This window comes from Saimiri boliviensis, chromosome 17, assembly GCF_048565385.1.
Source record: "Saimiri boliviensis isolate mSaiBol1 chromosome 17, mSaiBol1.pri, whole genome shotgun sequence".
NCBI classification, from domain to species: domain Eukaryota; kingdom Metazoa; phylum Chordata; class Mammalia; order Primates; family Cebidae; genus Saimiri; species Saimiri boliviensis.
In genome coordinates, this window is record NC_133465.1 from 47,157,145 (window position 1) to 47,170,485 (window position 13,341).

Here is a 13,341-nt window from a genome sequence, read left to right on the forward strand (position 1 = left end):
GAAAGCATGTGGTCTGTAACACAGCTGGATGTCTACATTCCTTTGTTATTACTATTTAAAAGTTTCGATTTTTGTTTTTGTTTTCTGAGACAGGGTCTCACTCTGTTGCCCAGGCTGGAGTACAGTGGTACGGTCTCGGCTCACTGCAACCCCTGCCTCCCTGGCCCAAACGATCCTCCCACTTCAGGCTCCCAGGTAGCTGGGAATACAGGTGCATGCCATTACGCCCGGATAATTTTTGTATTTTTTGTAGAGATGGGGTTTCACTATGTTGCCCAGGCTAGTCTGAAACTCGTGGGCTCAATCGATCTGCCCTCCTCAGCTTCCCAAAGTGCTGAGATTACCATGCCTGGCCTAAAAAGTTCACTTTAAATAACGTCTTGGGCAGAGCACAGTGGCTCACATCTGTAATCCCAGCACTTTGGGAGGCTGAGGGGAGGATCGCTTGAGCCCAAGAGTTCAAGACTAGCTTGGGAAACACGGTGAACTCCCATGTCTACAAAAAATACAATAAAATTAGCTGGACGTGGTGGCAGAAGCCTGTAGTCCCAGCTATTCTGAAGGCTGAGGAGGGCGGATCACTTGAGGTCAGGAGTTCAATACCAGCCTGGCCAATGTGGTGAAATCCCATCACTACTAAAAATGAAAAAATTAGCCAGGCGTGGTTGGTGTGTGCCTATAGTCCCAGCTACTTGGGAGGCTGAGGCAGGAGGATCACTTGAACCCAGGAGGCAGAGATTGCAGTGAGCAGAGATCACACCGCTGCACTCCAGCCCGAGCAACAAGAGTAAAAGTGTCTCAGCCGGGCGCGGTGGCTCAAGACTGTAATCCCAGCACTTTGAGAGGCCGAGGCGGGTGGATCACGAGGTCAAGAGATCGAGACCATCCTGGTCAACATGGTGAAACCCCGTCTCTACTAAAAATACAAAAAGTTAGCTGGGCATGGTGGTGCATGCCTGTAATCCCAGCTACTCAGGAGGCTGAGACAGGAGAATTGCCTGAACCCAGGAGGCGGAGGTTGCGGTGAGCCGAGATCGCGCCATTGCACTCCAGCCTGGGTAACAAGAGCGAAACTCCGTCTCAAAAAAAAAAAAAAAAAAAAAAAAAAGAGTAAAAGTGTCTCAAAAAAAAAAAAAAAAAAATTGCAGACTCATCAGCAGATAGAGGCCTGGAACCACATGGTTCAGTCCCCTGCCTCTGGGCCTGTGTGGGGACAGCCCCACCCTTAAGCTGGGCCCTTCTCCTCTTTGCAGACAAGATGCAGCGACTGTGTGTGTATGCGCTGATCTTTGCGCTGGCTCTGGCCACCTTCTCGGAAGCTTCCTGGAAGCCCCGCACCCAGCGGCCAGATGCACCCTTAGGTACAGGGGCCAACAGGGTCCTGGAGCAACACTGGCTGGAACAGCAGGGCCCAGCCTCTCATCACCGAAGGCAGCTGGGACCCCAGGGTCCCCCACACCTGGTGGCAGGTAGGAGCTGCTGACCTCCCTGCTTGCCCCGCTCGGCCAGGTTCAGCCAAGGTCTCCCCAGACTGGCCCTGACCTTGGTTGCTGGAGGGTAGGCACCTTCCCCCATTCTCGCCTCTCTCACCTCCTCAGACCTGTCCAAGAAGAAGGGCCCACGGGTGGAGGAAGAAGAAGAAGCCTACGGATGGATGGACTTCGGCCGGCGCAGTGTCGATGACGAGAACCAACGGCCCTAGAGCCAAGCTGCAGAGCCCAGCCACCTCCCACCCCACCCCAGCCCTGTCCCTGAAAAACAAATAAAAAATAAACCAGTTTCCAGTGGATTCATGGACTGTGTCAGTGCTGCAGGGAAGAGGAGGGGGACTCATCTGGGGGTGAGTCTGTAGCAGGGAGGAGGGCTGAGGATTCTCCTTGGGTCCCCTAGAGCCCCACATGGAACAAGAATCCACAGGTGTGGGTGGAATAATAGATGGTAGGGTTCAGAGACACAGTAAGCTTTTTTTTTTTTTTTTTTTTTTTTTTTGAGACGGAGTTTCGCTCTTGTTACCCAGGCTGGAGTGCAATGGCGCAATCTCAGCTCACCACAACCTCTGCCTCCTGGGTTCAGGCAATTCTCCTGCCTCAGCCTCCTGAGTAGCTGGGATTACAGGCATGCGCCACCATGCCCAACTAAGTTTTTGTATTTTTAGTGGAGACGGGGTTTCACCATGTTGACCAGGATGGTCTCGATCTCTTGACCGTGTGATCCACCCGCCTCGGCCTCCCAAAGTGCTGGGATTACAGGCTTGAGCCACCGCACCTGGCCTTTTTTTTTTTTTTTTTTTTTTTTTTTGAGACAGCGTTTCACTCTTGTTACCCAGACTGGAGTACAATGGTGAGATCTCGGCTTCCTGCAACCTCTGCCTCCCAGGTTCAAGTGATTCTCCTGCCTCAGCCTCCCGAGTAGCTGGGATTACAGGTGCCCGCCAACATGCCCTGCTAATTTTTTTGTATTTTTTAGTGGAGATGGGGTTTCACCATGTTGGCCAGGCTGGTCTCAAACACCTGACCTCAGGTGATCTGTCCACCCAGGCCTCCCAAAGTGCTGGGATTACAGGAGTGAGCCATCGCGCCCGGCCTCAGAAGCAGCTTTTGAAAGATCAATCAGGCTGTGTCTTTTGAAAGATCTTTTGAAAGATCAATCAGGCGCCAGCCACGTACCTTTCCATAAAACACACGGGATCTGGCCGGGCACGGTGGCTCAAGCCTGTAATCCCAGCACTTTGGGAGGCCGAGGCGGATGGATCACGAGGTCAAGAGATCGAGACCATCCTGGTCAACATGGTGAAACCCCGTCTCTACTAAAAATACAAAAAATTAGCTGGGCATGGTGGCGCGTGCCTGTAATCCCAGCTACTCAGGAGGCTGAGGCAGGAGAATTGCCTGAACCCAGGAGGCGGAGGTTGCGGTGAGCCGAGATCGCGCCATTGCACTCCAGCCTGGGTAACAAGAGCGAAACTCCGTCTCAAAAAAAGAAAAAAAAAACACACATGGGTTCTGAGATCACCCTCCTTAGAGATGTTCTGAGCTCCTCAGCCAGGGTCTGCTGGAAACCAGGAAGAGTCTCCTATGGTGGAGAAAACAGACATTACCAGAGGACCCCCAGCCACGGTCTCAGGCACAGAAGGGAACTGGGATCTCAATCAGACACCAAGGCCGAGACACAGGCACAGAAGCAGAAAGGTGGGCAGCCAGGAGAGGATCCTCACCACAGGCACGCTGTATGGGCAGTGGGTGGCAGACCCAGTGGACACCGGGGATTGCTGAGGGTCTTCACCTCCTCCTGTGTGTCAGTCAGCATGCCCCCACGGTCCGTGTACTTCTCCTGCAGGTCTTGCAGCTGGGAACCCACCCGCAGGCTCTCCTGGGACCCAGGCCCACCCCATCCAGCACCTCTGCCTATCCACTCAGAGCCCAGGCTCTGGACTCCAAGTGCCATGTGGGGGACCCAGGGGAGGTCCCTGCACTCCACGTCACTTGAACCTTGACAGAACTGCCACCTGCTGGGCTGTGCCAGGCACGGAGGGGATGGAAAGGGACAAGATTCAGTCCCTGCTAGTCTTCTCCAGAGTCAGGTAGCTGCCAAGGGCCTTAGGGTCCATGCTCTGGGCCAGAGGCTCTCCGGGGTGGGGGCAGGAGCTGGGAGGGGCCTCACCTCTCCCTGGAGCTGCATCTGGATCTCCTGCTCCGAGGCCAGCTGCCGCTACAACTTCTCAGTCTCAGCCCCATACTGGAAGGACCCAAAACCAGTGAACCCCCATCTGAGGCCTCCCCACTTGGGGCACCCCCTGCTTCCAGCAAGTCTCGCCAGGCACATCAGTGAGTCCTTGGCAGCCTGTGAAGTGAGAAGTCACACAGAAGGAGGGCAAAGAAGGCAGGGAAGTCACATGGCCTGGTTCCTACTCAGTTTCCCCTCACGGAAAAAGCAGATCAGACCAGATGGGCTCTAAGAGCTCTTCCAACCTGAACATCCCACTCTGGCCTGTCTTCCATAAGAAGGACCCCTAGCTGGGACCCCAGAGAGACAGCCAAACAGGAAATAAACAAGACCCCCACCCCTACAGGGCAGAACTCGAAGGAGGGCCTGCCTGACCTGGGAAGGCAGTACGCACCTCCTCCAGCAAATACAACATCACTTTGATGTCTTCCTGGGTGATCTTTTTGACTGGCAGAGGTAGGTTAGGAAACAGCACTGAAGGAGGCGGCGGGTGGGGAAGAAAGGCCCAGGCAGGTCAGGAAAAAGGAGCAGATGCCATCAGCAACCAGGGGTTTCCGTTCCTATCCTCAGGTCTCCTCCAACAAGGGTCATCAGGAGAAAAGACTGGGCTCCCCTCCTGCCCCTAACATCCTCCTCTTACCCCTCAGCACTCAACACTCCCTTCCCTGATCCCAGGGCCAAGTGGACTGAGGCTTTTTTTTTTTTCCCCTGGTGGAGCCTGGATCAAGTAAGGGGATCACAGTTCTCCAGGCTCAGGAACTGGGCTCTCCGGACACCTGGGTCCCTGGCGCCTAGGGGAATGGAGACAGCCAGGGGAAGTACTGCCTCAGACTGGCTCGTCACCCGCTACCCAGAAAGCAGTGCAGTGGCGTCTCCTGGGTCATACAAACAGACGCAGCCACTCACGCTGCACCTGAAGAGGAAGACTTCTCCAGCACCAGATTCGGGTGCATTCAAGCCTCTAGTCCCAATGCAGAGATCTCCCCGACCCACAGAAGGAGAGAAGGAAAGAGAAGAGGCGGGGTGAAGGGCACGACCTTGCCCCCCAAACCCGCAACCAAAAGGTGGGCAAAACTTCCCCTTCTGCCCACCCCGCCTCTCCATCGTGCGCGAGCCCTGTCGGCCAGCGCAGGCTCAGAGCGCGCCGGGCAGTGCCCTCCGCACCCCCGTCCCTCTCCTAGCACTGCAGTAGACCCGGGAGAGGGGCGCTGTGGGGACACAGATCTGCCACAGCAACAGGCGCGTGGAGATGGGTGGGCAAGAGCGCAGGCCCCGGGACCTGACTCACTGGCACAAATCAGGAGACGAGAGCAGAGGAGGAGATGGGGAAGGGGCGACCAGACAGGCGCTGCAGTGACACTGCAGGGGTGGTGGACGGTGACACTGAGAACCAGCGGGGACCTGGCGCCTGGATCCAGAGGGGCCACTTCCTCCCCCGAGTTGCCCCAGTCCCCACCCGGTCCAGGACCCTGGGGGTCCGGTTTACCTTCCTCCAGCTTCCGAATAAAGGCAGCGCGCTCAGGGCCGGACACCCCGGGTTGCCGGCCAATGTAGGCGGCTGGTGACCAGATGCCCGCTGCCTTTCCAGCCCTCAGGACAGTGGCCCGGGGACCAAACGGCCCTTGGAATACGAAGCGGGTCCACGGCGCGTCCGAACTGTCGAGCACAGACCGGGCATTTCCCTGGATGGCCGAGAATGCGGACGCGCGCCGGGCTCCTGCCTTGGCTCCAGCCTCGGAAGTCGGACAAGCTCCAGTGCCGGCTTCCGAGAGGCATCGCGATCCAGAGGCGGCTCGGGATCCTGCTCTCGGTGCAGCGCCCCGTGCCTGTGGCCGCGCAGAGCACTCCGGAGTGGGACTGGCTGAGGGCGAGGGTGCAGAGGTGAGTGCTGCTCGGTCCCCGTGTCCCAGTCCCCGCCCCCGCAGGCTCCCAGCGCAGCCGCGCCCCTGGTGCATCTTGACTCCGCCTTCCGCTGCCGCAGCGGGACTTTTAAACCTGCCCAGGGGGCGCCCCGCCGAGCCCGACCACCCGTAGGGGTGGGGCCGCCGAGAAGCAGCTAGTGGCACGCAGGACTCAGAGCCGCGCGGGAGGGGAGCTAGTGGTGACCGAACAGAGCACCGTAAGAAAAGGAAGGCAAGAAGGGCGAGTGCAGGTTCTGGATGGTTCCGAATTGGGCTGGAAACAAAAGATTTCTTCTCCCCTCTCCATCTCCAGAGAATGGTTCTGCCCAAAGCCGCTGCTGCCCTGGGACTCCCAGCCCAGACTGGGCAAGTCCCTGGCTGGGGGCAGCCCCTACCCCGCTCCCGCGCCAGGGCTTGGGCTGCCTTCCCTAGTATAGAAGCTGCCAACCCGACATTGTGCTTAAGGTCTTGGGTGGCCACTGCATGAGGGCAGGGCTGCATCTTTCTCGATTGACGGAGAGACATTCCAAACTCCAGTGCGCTTCCAACATGCTGTCCCGCCTGGCTCTGCAACCCCGACCCTCGCGTTCACACCCCCCGTGCCCCCGCCACTCGACGTCTTCCATTTGATTGAGAGTCCTGGTTCTTCACCTCACCTCCAACCCTAATTCGCTTTGCCCTCCTCTTGCCAGGCTGGCGAACCCCTGTTCTCCTGGGGAGACGGCGCTTAAAAGTCTCCCTGTGTCTGGGTGTGGTGGTTCAGGCCTGTAATCCCAGCACTTTGGGAGGCTGAGGCTGGGGGATCAACTGAGGTCAGGAGTTCGCCCACCAGAGGGTAAGGTAGTGCCGGCCCGCATACCTCCCCACGTGGCTTCCACACCTACAGGCTCAGTTGCCTCGCAGCAGACGGAGTAGGGACGGTAACTCGATTTTACAGGTGGAGAAACCAGGGCTCGGGGCCCTGTCATACTGGAGGTAAGCATTTTGGCATGGCTAACAGATGTCTGCCTTTCCAGGGCCTAGAGCTGTCCAGGAGACCCTAGGCGATCTCTGATCCAGGCCTCTCAAGTGGTTTTCCGCTCACCAATATAGTGAAACCCCGTCTCTACTAAAATTACAAAAATTAGCCAGGCATGGTGGTGCGCGCCTGTAATCCCAGCTACTCAGGAGGCTGAGGCAGGGGAATCACTTGAACCTGGGAGGCAGAGGTTGCAGTGTGCTGAGATTGCGCCACTGCACTGTTGCCAGCCTGGGTGACAGAGCAAGACTCCGTCTCAAAAAAAAAATGGGGGGCGGAGAGACAAAAAGAAAAAAAAAGGAAGAAGCAACTAGAAAGAAAGAAAAAGAAAGAAAGAAAAAGGAAAAGAAAAGAAAGGAGTTTCATGTAGAGTGGACACATGTATTGTGCAGTGCTGCTGGGCTGGGTCAAGCAAAGACTGAGGACAGAGACAGCTTAGCAAGCTGGGGTCACGGGCAACCTTGGTGAGCTGGGGTCATGGACAACCTGGGCAAACACGGTCTTGCAGGGCAGGGCACAGTGGTTCACACCTGTAATCCTGCGCTTTGGGAGGCCAAGGCAAGTGGATCACCTGAGGCCAGGAGTTCGAGATCAGCCTGGCCAACACAGTGAAACTCCATCTCTACTAAATACAAAAATTATCTGGGTGTGGTGGCACACGCCTGCAGTCCCAGCTACTCGGAAGGCTGAGGCAGGAGAATTGCTTGAACTCAGGAGGCAGAAGTTTCAGTGAGCCAAGATCGCACCACTGCACTCCAGCCTGGGTGACAGAACAAGACTCCATCTCTAAAAATAGAGAGTGGTCTTGATGGTGGTGGAGATAAGAGAGATCAAAGAGGGGTGAGGAAATAATGGGAGGTAACAAAATGAAAACACAGAGGAGGCTGTGCACTGTAGCTCACACCTATAATCCCAGCACTTTGGGAGGCTTAGGAGGGTGGATTGCTTGAGCCCAGGAATTCAAGACCAGCCTGGGAAACATGGCAAAACCTTGCCTCTATTAAAAAAAAAAAAAAAAAAAAAAAAAAAAAAAAGGCTGGGTGTGGTGGTTCATGCCTGTAATCCAAGCACTTTGGAGGCCAAGGTGGGCAGATCACCTGAGGTCAGGAGTTCAAGACCAGACTGACCAACATGGTGAAACCCCATCTTAAATTAAAAAAAAAAAAAATTGCCGGGCGCGGTGGCTCAAGCCTGTTATCCCAGCACTTTGGGAGGCCAAGGCGGGTGGATCACGAGGTCGAGAGATCGAGACCATCCTGGTCAACATGGTGAAACCCCGTCTCTACTAAAAATACAAAAAAAAAATTAGCTGGGCATGGTGGCGTGTGCCTGTAATACCAGCTACTCAGGAGGCTGAGGCAGGAGAATTGCCTGAACCCAGGAGGCGGAGGTTGCGGTGAGCCGAGATCGCGCCATTGCACTCCAGCCTGGGTAACAAGAGCGAAACTCCGTCTCAAAAAAAAAAAAAAAAAATTAGTTGGGCATGGTGGTGCATACCTGTACTACTTGAGGAGCTGAGGTGGGAGGTCATCTGCGCACAGGTCGAGGCTGTAGTGAGTCTTGATCATACCACTGCACTCCAGCCTGGGTGACAGAGCAACACCCTGTCGGAAGGGAGGGAGGGAGGGAGGGAAAAAACAGATTACAGAAAACTGTATTGAAGAAATCTGCAACAGAGGAGCGCTGGAAAAGGGCACTGGCGCTGAAGGAGGATGTGCACGCTGGGGAGTGTGTTTTGAAGATGGGAGAGAGGACAATACTGTCCCATGCTGATGGAACTGTTCCCTCAGGGAGGAGAAAACAGGTGCAGAAAAGAGAACCCATCTCCCAGGATAATTCTGGAAATGAAGGAACTTTCACAAGCTAGCCTGTTCTCCACCTTGTTCAAAGCGTGCGTGTTTTCTGTGGTTTCTTTGTCAGTGGAAAGCTTGAAGGAGACACCACCGCAGTGTTTGCTGCGACAGTGAGGCTGAGGAACGCGAGGAGGTGGCTGTTCGGGCAGGAGCACAGCCCAGGCTTCGTAAGGCTGCAGCTCCGCAGGCTCTGCCGAGGGGCCTCCCGTAGCCCAGCTTCCTGGACAGTCTGTGCCTCGGACATCTCTGCAGCCCCAACTGCCAAGCGCAGAACAGGGCATACACAAGAAGCCGATTACACTCCTGCTGAATCGAACTGTTTCTGGCCCATGAGGAAGCAGCCCTAGGAACCCCCTGGAGAGTTTTAGGGAGAATACGGCAGTGGGATGGAGAAGACAGAGATGAAGTCAGGACTCTCTGTGTCCTCCCCTCTCCTGAAAGCTCCCCCAGTAGTCCGCCCCTCTAGGTCAGCGCACCGGCAGCCGGCAACTCTGGCTACGGGCACCAGAGGGCAGTGCCAGCCCGCATACCTCCACTCACGGCTTCCTCACCTACAGGCTCAGTCGCCCCACAGCAGTCACAGGAGGGATGGTGACTCCATTTTACAGATGGAGAAACCAGGGCTCGGGGCCCCATCATTCTGGAAGTAAGCATTTTGGCCTGGCTGACAGATGTCTGCCTTTCCACGGCCTAGGGCTGTCCACAAGACCCGGGGTGGTCTCTGATCCGGGCCTCTCAAGCGGTTTTTCGCTGTCCACCACCCCCTCCCTTCCCTGCTGCTGCTTTAGGGAGAGAAATCAGACACAGCAGAGACCCTCGGGCTCCTGCCCTCCCTCCTAGTGTACACCCACCGACCCTGCTGGACCTGAAAGAGGACAGGAAGGCGCAGAAGATTTGCCAGGCTGCAAAGCCAGACCACCCCCAACTAATTATGCACAACCCCCTGAACCTGGGCACGGTCACTCCAGTGCCAGCCCTGGGGAGCACACAGGTGGCTCAGGCCCCTCCCCCACCTCCTCCCCTGACCTGACGCTGGAAAAAGCCGCCTGGAACAGGATATGTCATAGAGCCCTGAGGGTCGGTGCCAGGGACCTGGGTGGGGCCAGGCACTGGGATTACTTTCTGCAGGGGAGCAGGGTGGAGGAGCACCCTGGACTAGGGACAGGGGAGACCTCCTTAACCCCGCTGCAGTCCTGCTGTCTCCTGCAAGCCTTTCGAGGGCCCTCCGCCCCCTCCTGTGGTGGTCTCTGATCCAGGCCTTCCCCTCCAGAACCAGGCAGTGGCTGCCATAGTTCCCCACCCCCACCCCAGGACCCAGGCACAGTCCCTCCTCACATCAGTGGAGAATGGGGGGCTTGAGGGCTGAGGCCCCTCCACATCCCCAGAGGTCCCCTTTAACTTTTCTTCTTTTGTTTTTTTTTTTTTTTTTTTTGTGACGGAGTCTCACACGGTCACCTGGGCTGGAGTCTGGAGTGCAGATCTTTGCTCACTGCAACCTCTGCCTCCCGGGTTTAAGTGATTCTCCTGCCTCAGCCTCCCAAGTAGCTGGGACTACAGGCACCCACCACCATGCCCAGTTAATGTTTGTGTTTTTTTCTTCTCTCTCTCTCTTTTTTTTTTTTTTTTTTTTTTTTTAACTCAAGCTTACAGTCTATTGTGGGATAATTTTTGTATTTTTAGGAGAAATGGGGTTTCACCATGTTGGCCAGGCTGGTCTCGAACTCCTGACCTCATGATTCGCCCACCTCAGCCTCCCAAAGTGTTGGGATTACAGGCGTTGAGCCACCACACCGGGGCCCCCTTTAACTTTTCTACCCTTCCCAGAGAGTGCAGCCCGATTCCTGGGCGACTGAGCCCCTCTGGCCTGGAGCAAGGAGTTAGGGAGTACTGGGGGCTGCTGGGGGCCTGAGCCCTCTGCCTGCTGTCTTCTAAGGCCCCCCCTGCTGGCCAGGACCAAAAGAGAGAGGGAAGCAGAGAGGGGACAGAGAGAACTTGCCGGGGACAAGGGCAAGGGCTGAGGCGGCCACGACCTCAGATGGAGAGTGCTGGGACCCACGATAAAGTTCCTCCCCACCTGGGGGCCCCATCCTGGACGAAGGCCACGCCCCCACCACGCAGGCTCACTTCTGCTCTTGGTTCGAACATCTGACTCCTCCTCTGAGAAGCCCTCCCTAGTGGGGCTCACCTGTGTTAGGTCCCCTATGCCAGCTGAGGCCTCTCTGTGTCCTCCCCTCTGCTGGCACCCTCTAGAGCAGGTGTCCCCAAACTTTTTACACAGGGGGCCAGTTCACTGTCCCTCAGACCGTTGGAGGGCCGCCACATACTGTGGTCCTCTCACTGACCACCAATCAAAGAGGTGCCCCTTCCTGCAGTGTGGTGGGGGGCCGGATAAATGGCCTCAGGGAGACTCTACCCATTCACAGGGTAAGATGATGTCATTGACAAGATAATCTATTTAATAGCAATGAGAGCAGTATCTGTTTTGCTCACCTCTTATTCGCAGAACTCTAATGAGGCGTCCAGTAAATATTTGTTGAATGAACACATCAGTGGATTCTCTGGGTATGGAAAGTGGGAGTAGTCATCACCCTGGAGAAGTGACTTCTGATCAGGGTGAGAGCCTAGGACTCTGGACTCCCAAACCGTGGCTCCTCGTTCCCTGGCACAGGTGAGCCCTACCAGGAACCCTCCAGGGGCACCTGTGGCAGAGGGTGGAGCCTGGCCAGGACGTGAGGCACAGATCCCCTGGGAGTGGCCCTCGGCACAACCAGGTGCCTGCTTCTTCCCTAGAGCCCTCAGCCCAGCCCCGTTCCTTTCCCCAGGAACCAGAGCAGGAGGCCTGGGCTGGCCTGATAGGGAGCTGTGTCCAGCAGGTCCGCAGTTCCCTGACCTGGGAGGCTCTGCGGGAAGCCGTGGGGAGTTGGGAGACCACAGCACCCACTGTGAGGAGGGCAGGACCATCAGTCACGTCCAGCCTGCTGCACAGGCAATGCCAGGTGCTGGCAAGCCTCAAATGATGTTCCCTAGCCCCTTGGCCTCCCCGAGCTACCTCCAGGCTCAGGTGTCATCAGGGATAACACCAAGGAGCCCTTCACTCCCTGACCTTTGTCCCCACTGTCAACAGCTGCCTCTCATCCCTGTGTCCACATCCAGGCTCTGAGCCCTTCCGGGGACAGTTTGCAGGGTTGGGGACAGAGGGAGAAATACACATTCACTGAGACCTGACTAAGTTGCCATGCTTTGGATATATTTCATTTTATCATCACTGGAAGGAAAAAAAATATCACTGTGTTATAGATGAAAAACAGAAGCCCGGAGAGGTCAAGCAACTTATCCAAGGCCACACAGCCTGGAAGTACCAGGGAGGGAAGATCACAAAGTCTTGTCTTACCAACAGCCTATGTGCTGCTGTCTGTGGCCTCCCAGATCAGAGAAAGAGCTGGGCGACCCTCCCTCTCCTGCACCCTGGGGCTGCCTGTGCTCATTGGATTTGCTGCCACATAACAGTACTTACAAGCCCACTGTTAGGTCTTATAATTTAGTGTAGTAACAAAGACCCTCATATATTACTATATCGCAAATTTTTAATTACTTTGATAACTTTTTTTTTTTTAAACGGAATCTCTCTCTGTTGCCCAGGCTGGAGTGCAATGGCATAATCTTGGCTCACTGCAGCCTCCGCCTCCCAGGTTCAAGCGATTCTCTTGCCTCAGCCTCCTGAGTAACTGGGCTACAGGTACACCACCATGCCCTGCTAATTTTTGTATTTTTAGTAGAGATGGGGTTTCACCATGTTGGCCAGGCTGGTCTTGAACTTCTGAGCTCAGGTGATCTACCCGTCTCGGCCTCCCAAAGTGCTGGGATTTCAGGTGTGAGCCATTGCGCCCAGGCGTTCCTTTTCAATATTATGTATTTTATATTAGGCTTTTTTTTTCTTTTTTCTTTTTTTTTTGAGACGGAGTTTCACTCTTGTTACCCAGGCTGGAGTGCAATGGCGCGATCTCGGCTCACCGCAACCTCCGCCTCCTGGGTTCAGGCAATTCTCCTGCCTCAGCCTCCTGAGTAGCTGGGATTACAGGCACACACCACCATGCCCAGCTAATGTTTTGTATTTTTAGTAGAGACGGGGTGTCACCATGTTGACCAGGATAGTCTCGATCTCTTGACCTCGTGATCCACCTGCCTCAGCCCCCTAAAGTGTTGGGATTACAGGCGTGAGCCACTGCACCCGGCAGTTTTTTTTTTTCTTTTTTAAGACAGGATTTCACCATGTTGGTCAGGATGGTCTTGAACTCCCGACCTCAGGTGATCTGCCTGTCTTGGCCTCCAAAGTGCTTGGCTTACAGGCGTGAGCCACCATGCCCAGCCTATATTAGGCATTTTTAAACACTATTCTGGCTGGTCATGGCGGCTCATGTAGTTAATTTTGTATTTTTAGACCGGGTGCGGTGGCTCAAGCCTGTAATCCCAGCACTTCGGGAGGCCGAGGTGGGTGGATCATGAGGTCAAGAGATCGAGACCATCCTGGTCAACATGGTGAAAACTCGTCTCTACTAAAAATACAAAAAATTAGCTGGGCATGGTGGCACGTGCCTGTAATCCCAGCTACTCAGGAGGCTGAGGCAGGAGAATTGCCTGAACCCAGGAGGCGGAGGTTGCGGTGAGCCAAGATCGCGCCATTGCACTCCAGCCTGGGTAACAAGAGCGAAACTCTGTCTCAAAAAAAAAAAAAAAAAAAAATTGTATTTTTAGTAGAGATGGAGTTTCACCATGTTGATCAGCATAGCCAGGTGTGGTGGCGCAGGCTTATAGTCCCAGCTACTCAGGAGGCTGAGGTGGCAAGATT

General features: G+C 55.4%; 1 protein-coding gene across 1 annotated transcript; it reads left to right on the plus strand.

Annotated features, from left to right (window-relative positions):
* The first annotated feature begins 1,153 nt into the window (after positions 1-1,153).
* GAST (gastrin) lies at positions 1,154-1,789 on the plus strand. Its single transcript, XM_039476403.2, has 2 exons — positions 1,154-1,469; positions 1,599-1,789. Exons 1-2 carry the CDS (start codon positions 1,259-1,261, stop codon positions 1,700-1,702), a joined length of 315 nt encoding a protein of 104 aa, XP_039332337.1. The 5' UTR covers positions 1,154-1,258; the 3' UTR covers positions 1,703-1,789.
* The last annotated feature ends 11,552 nt before the right edge of the window (positions 1,790-13,341 follow it).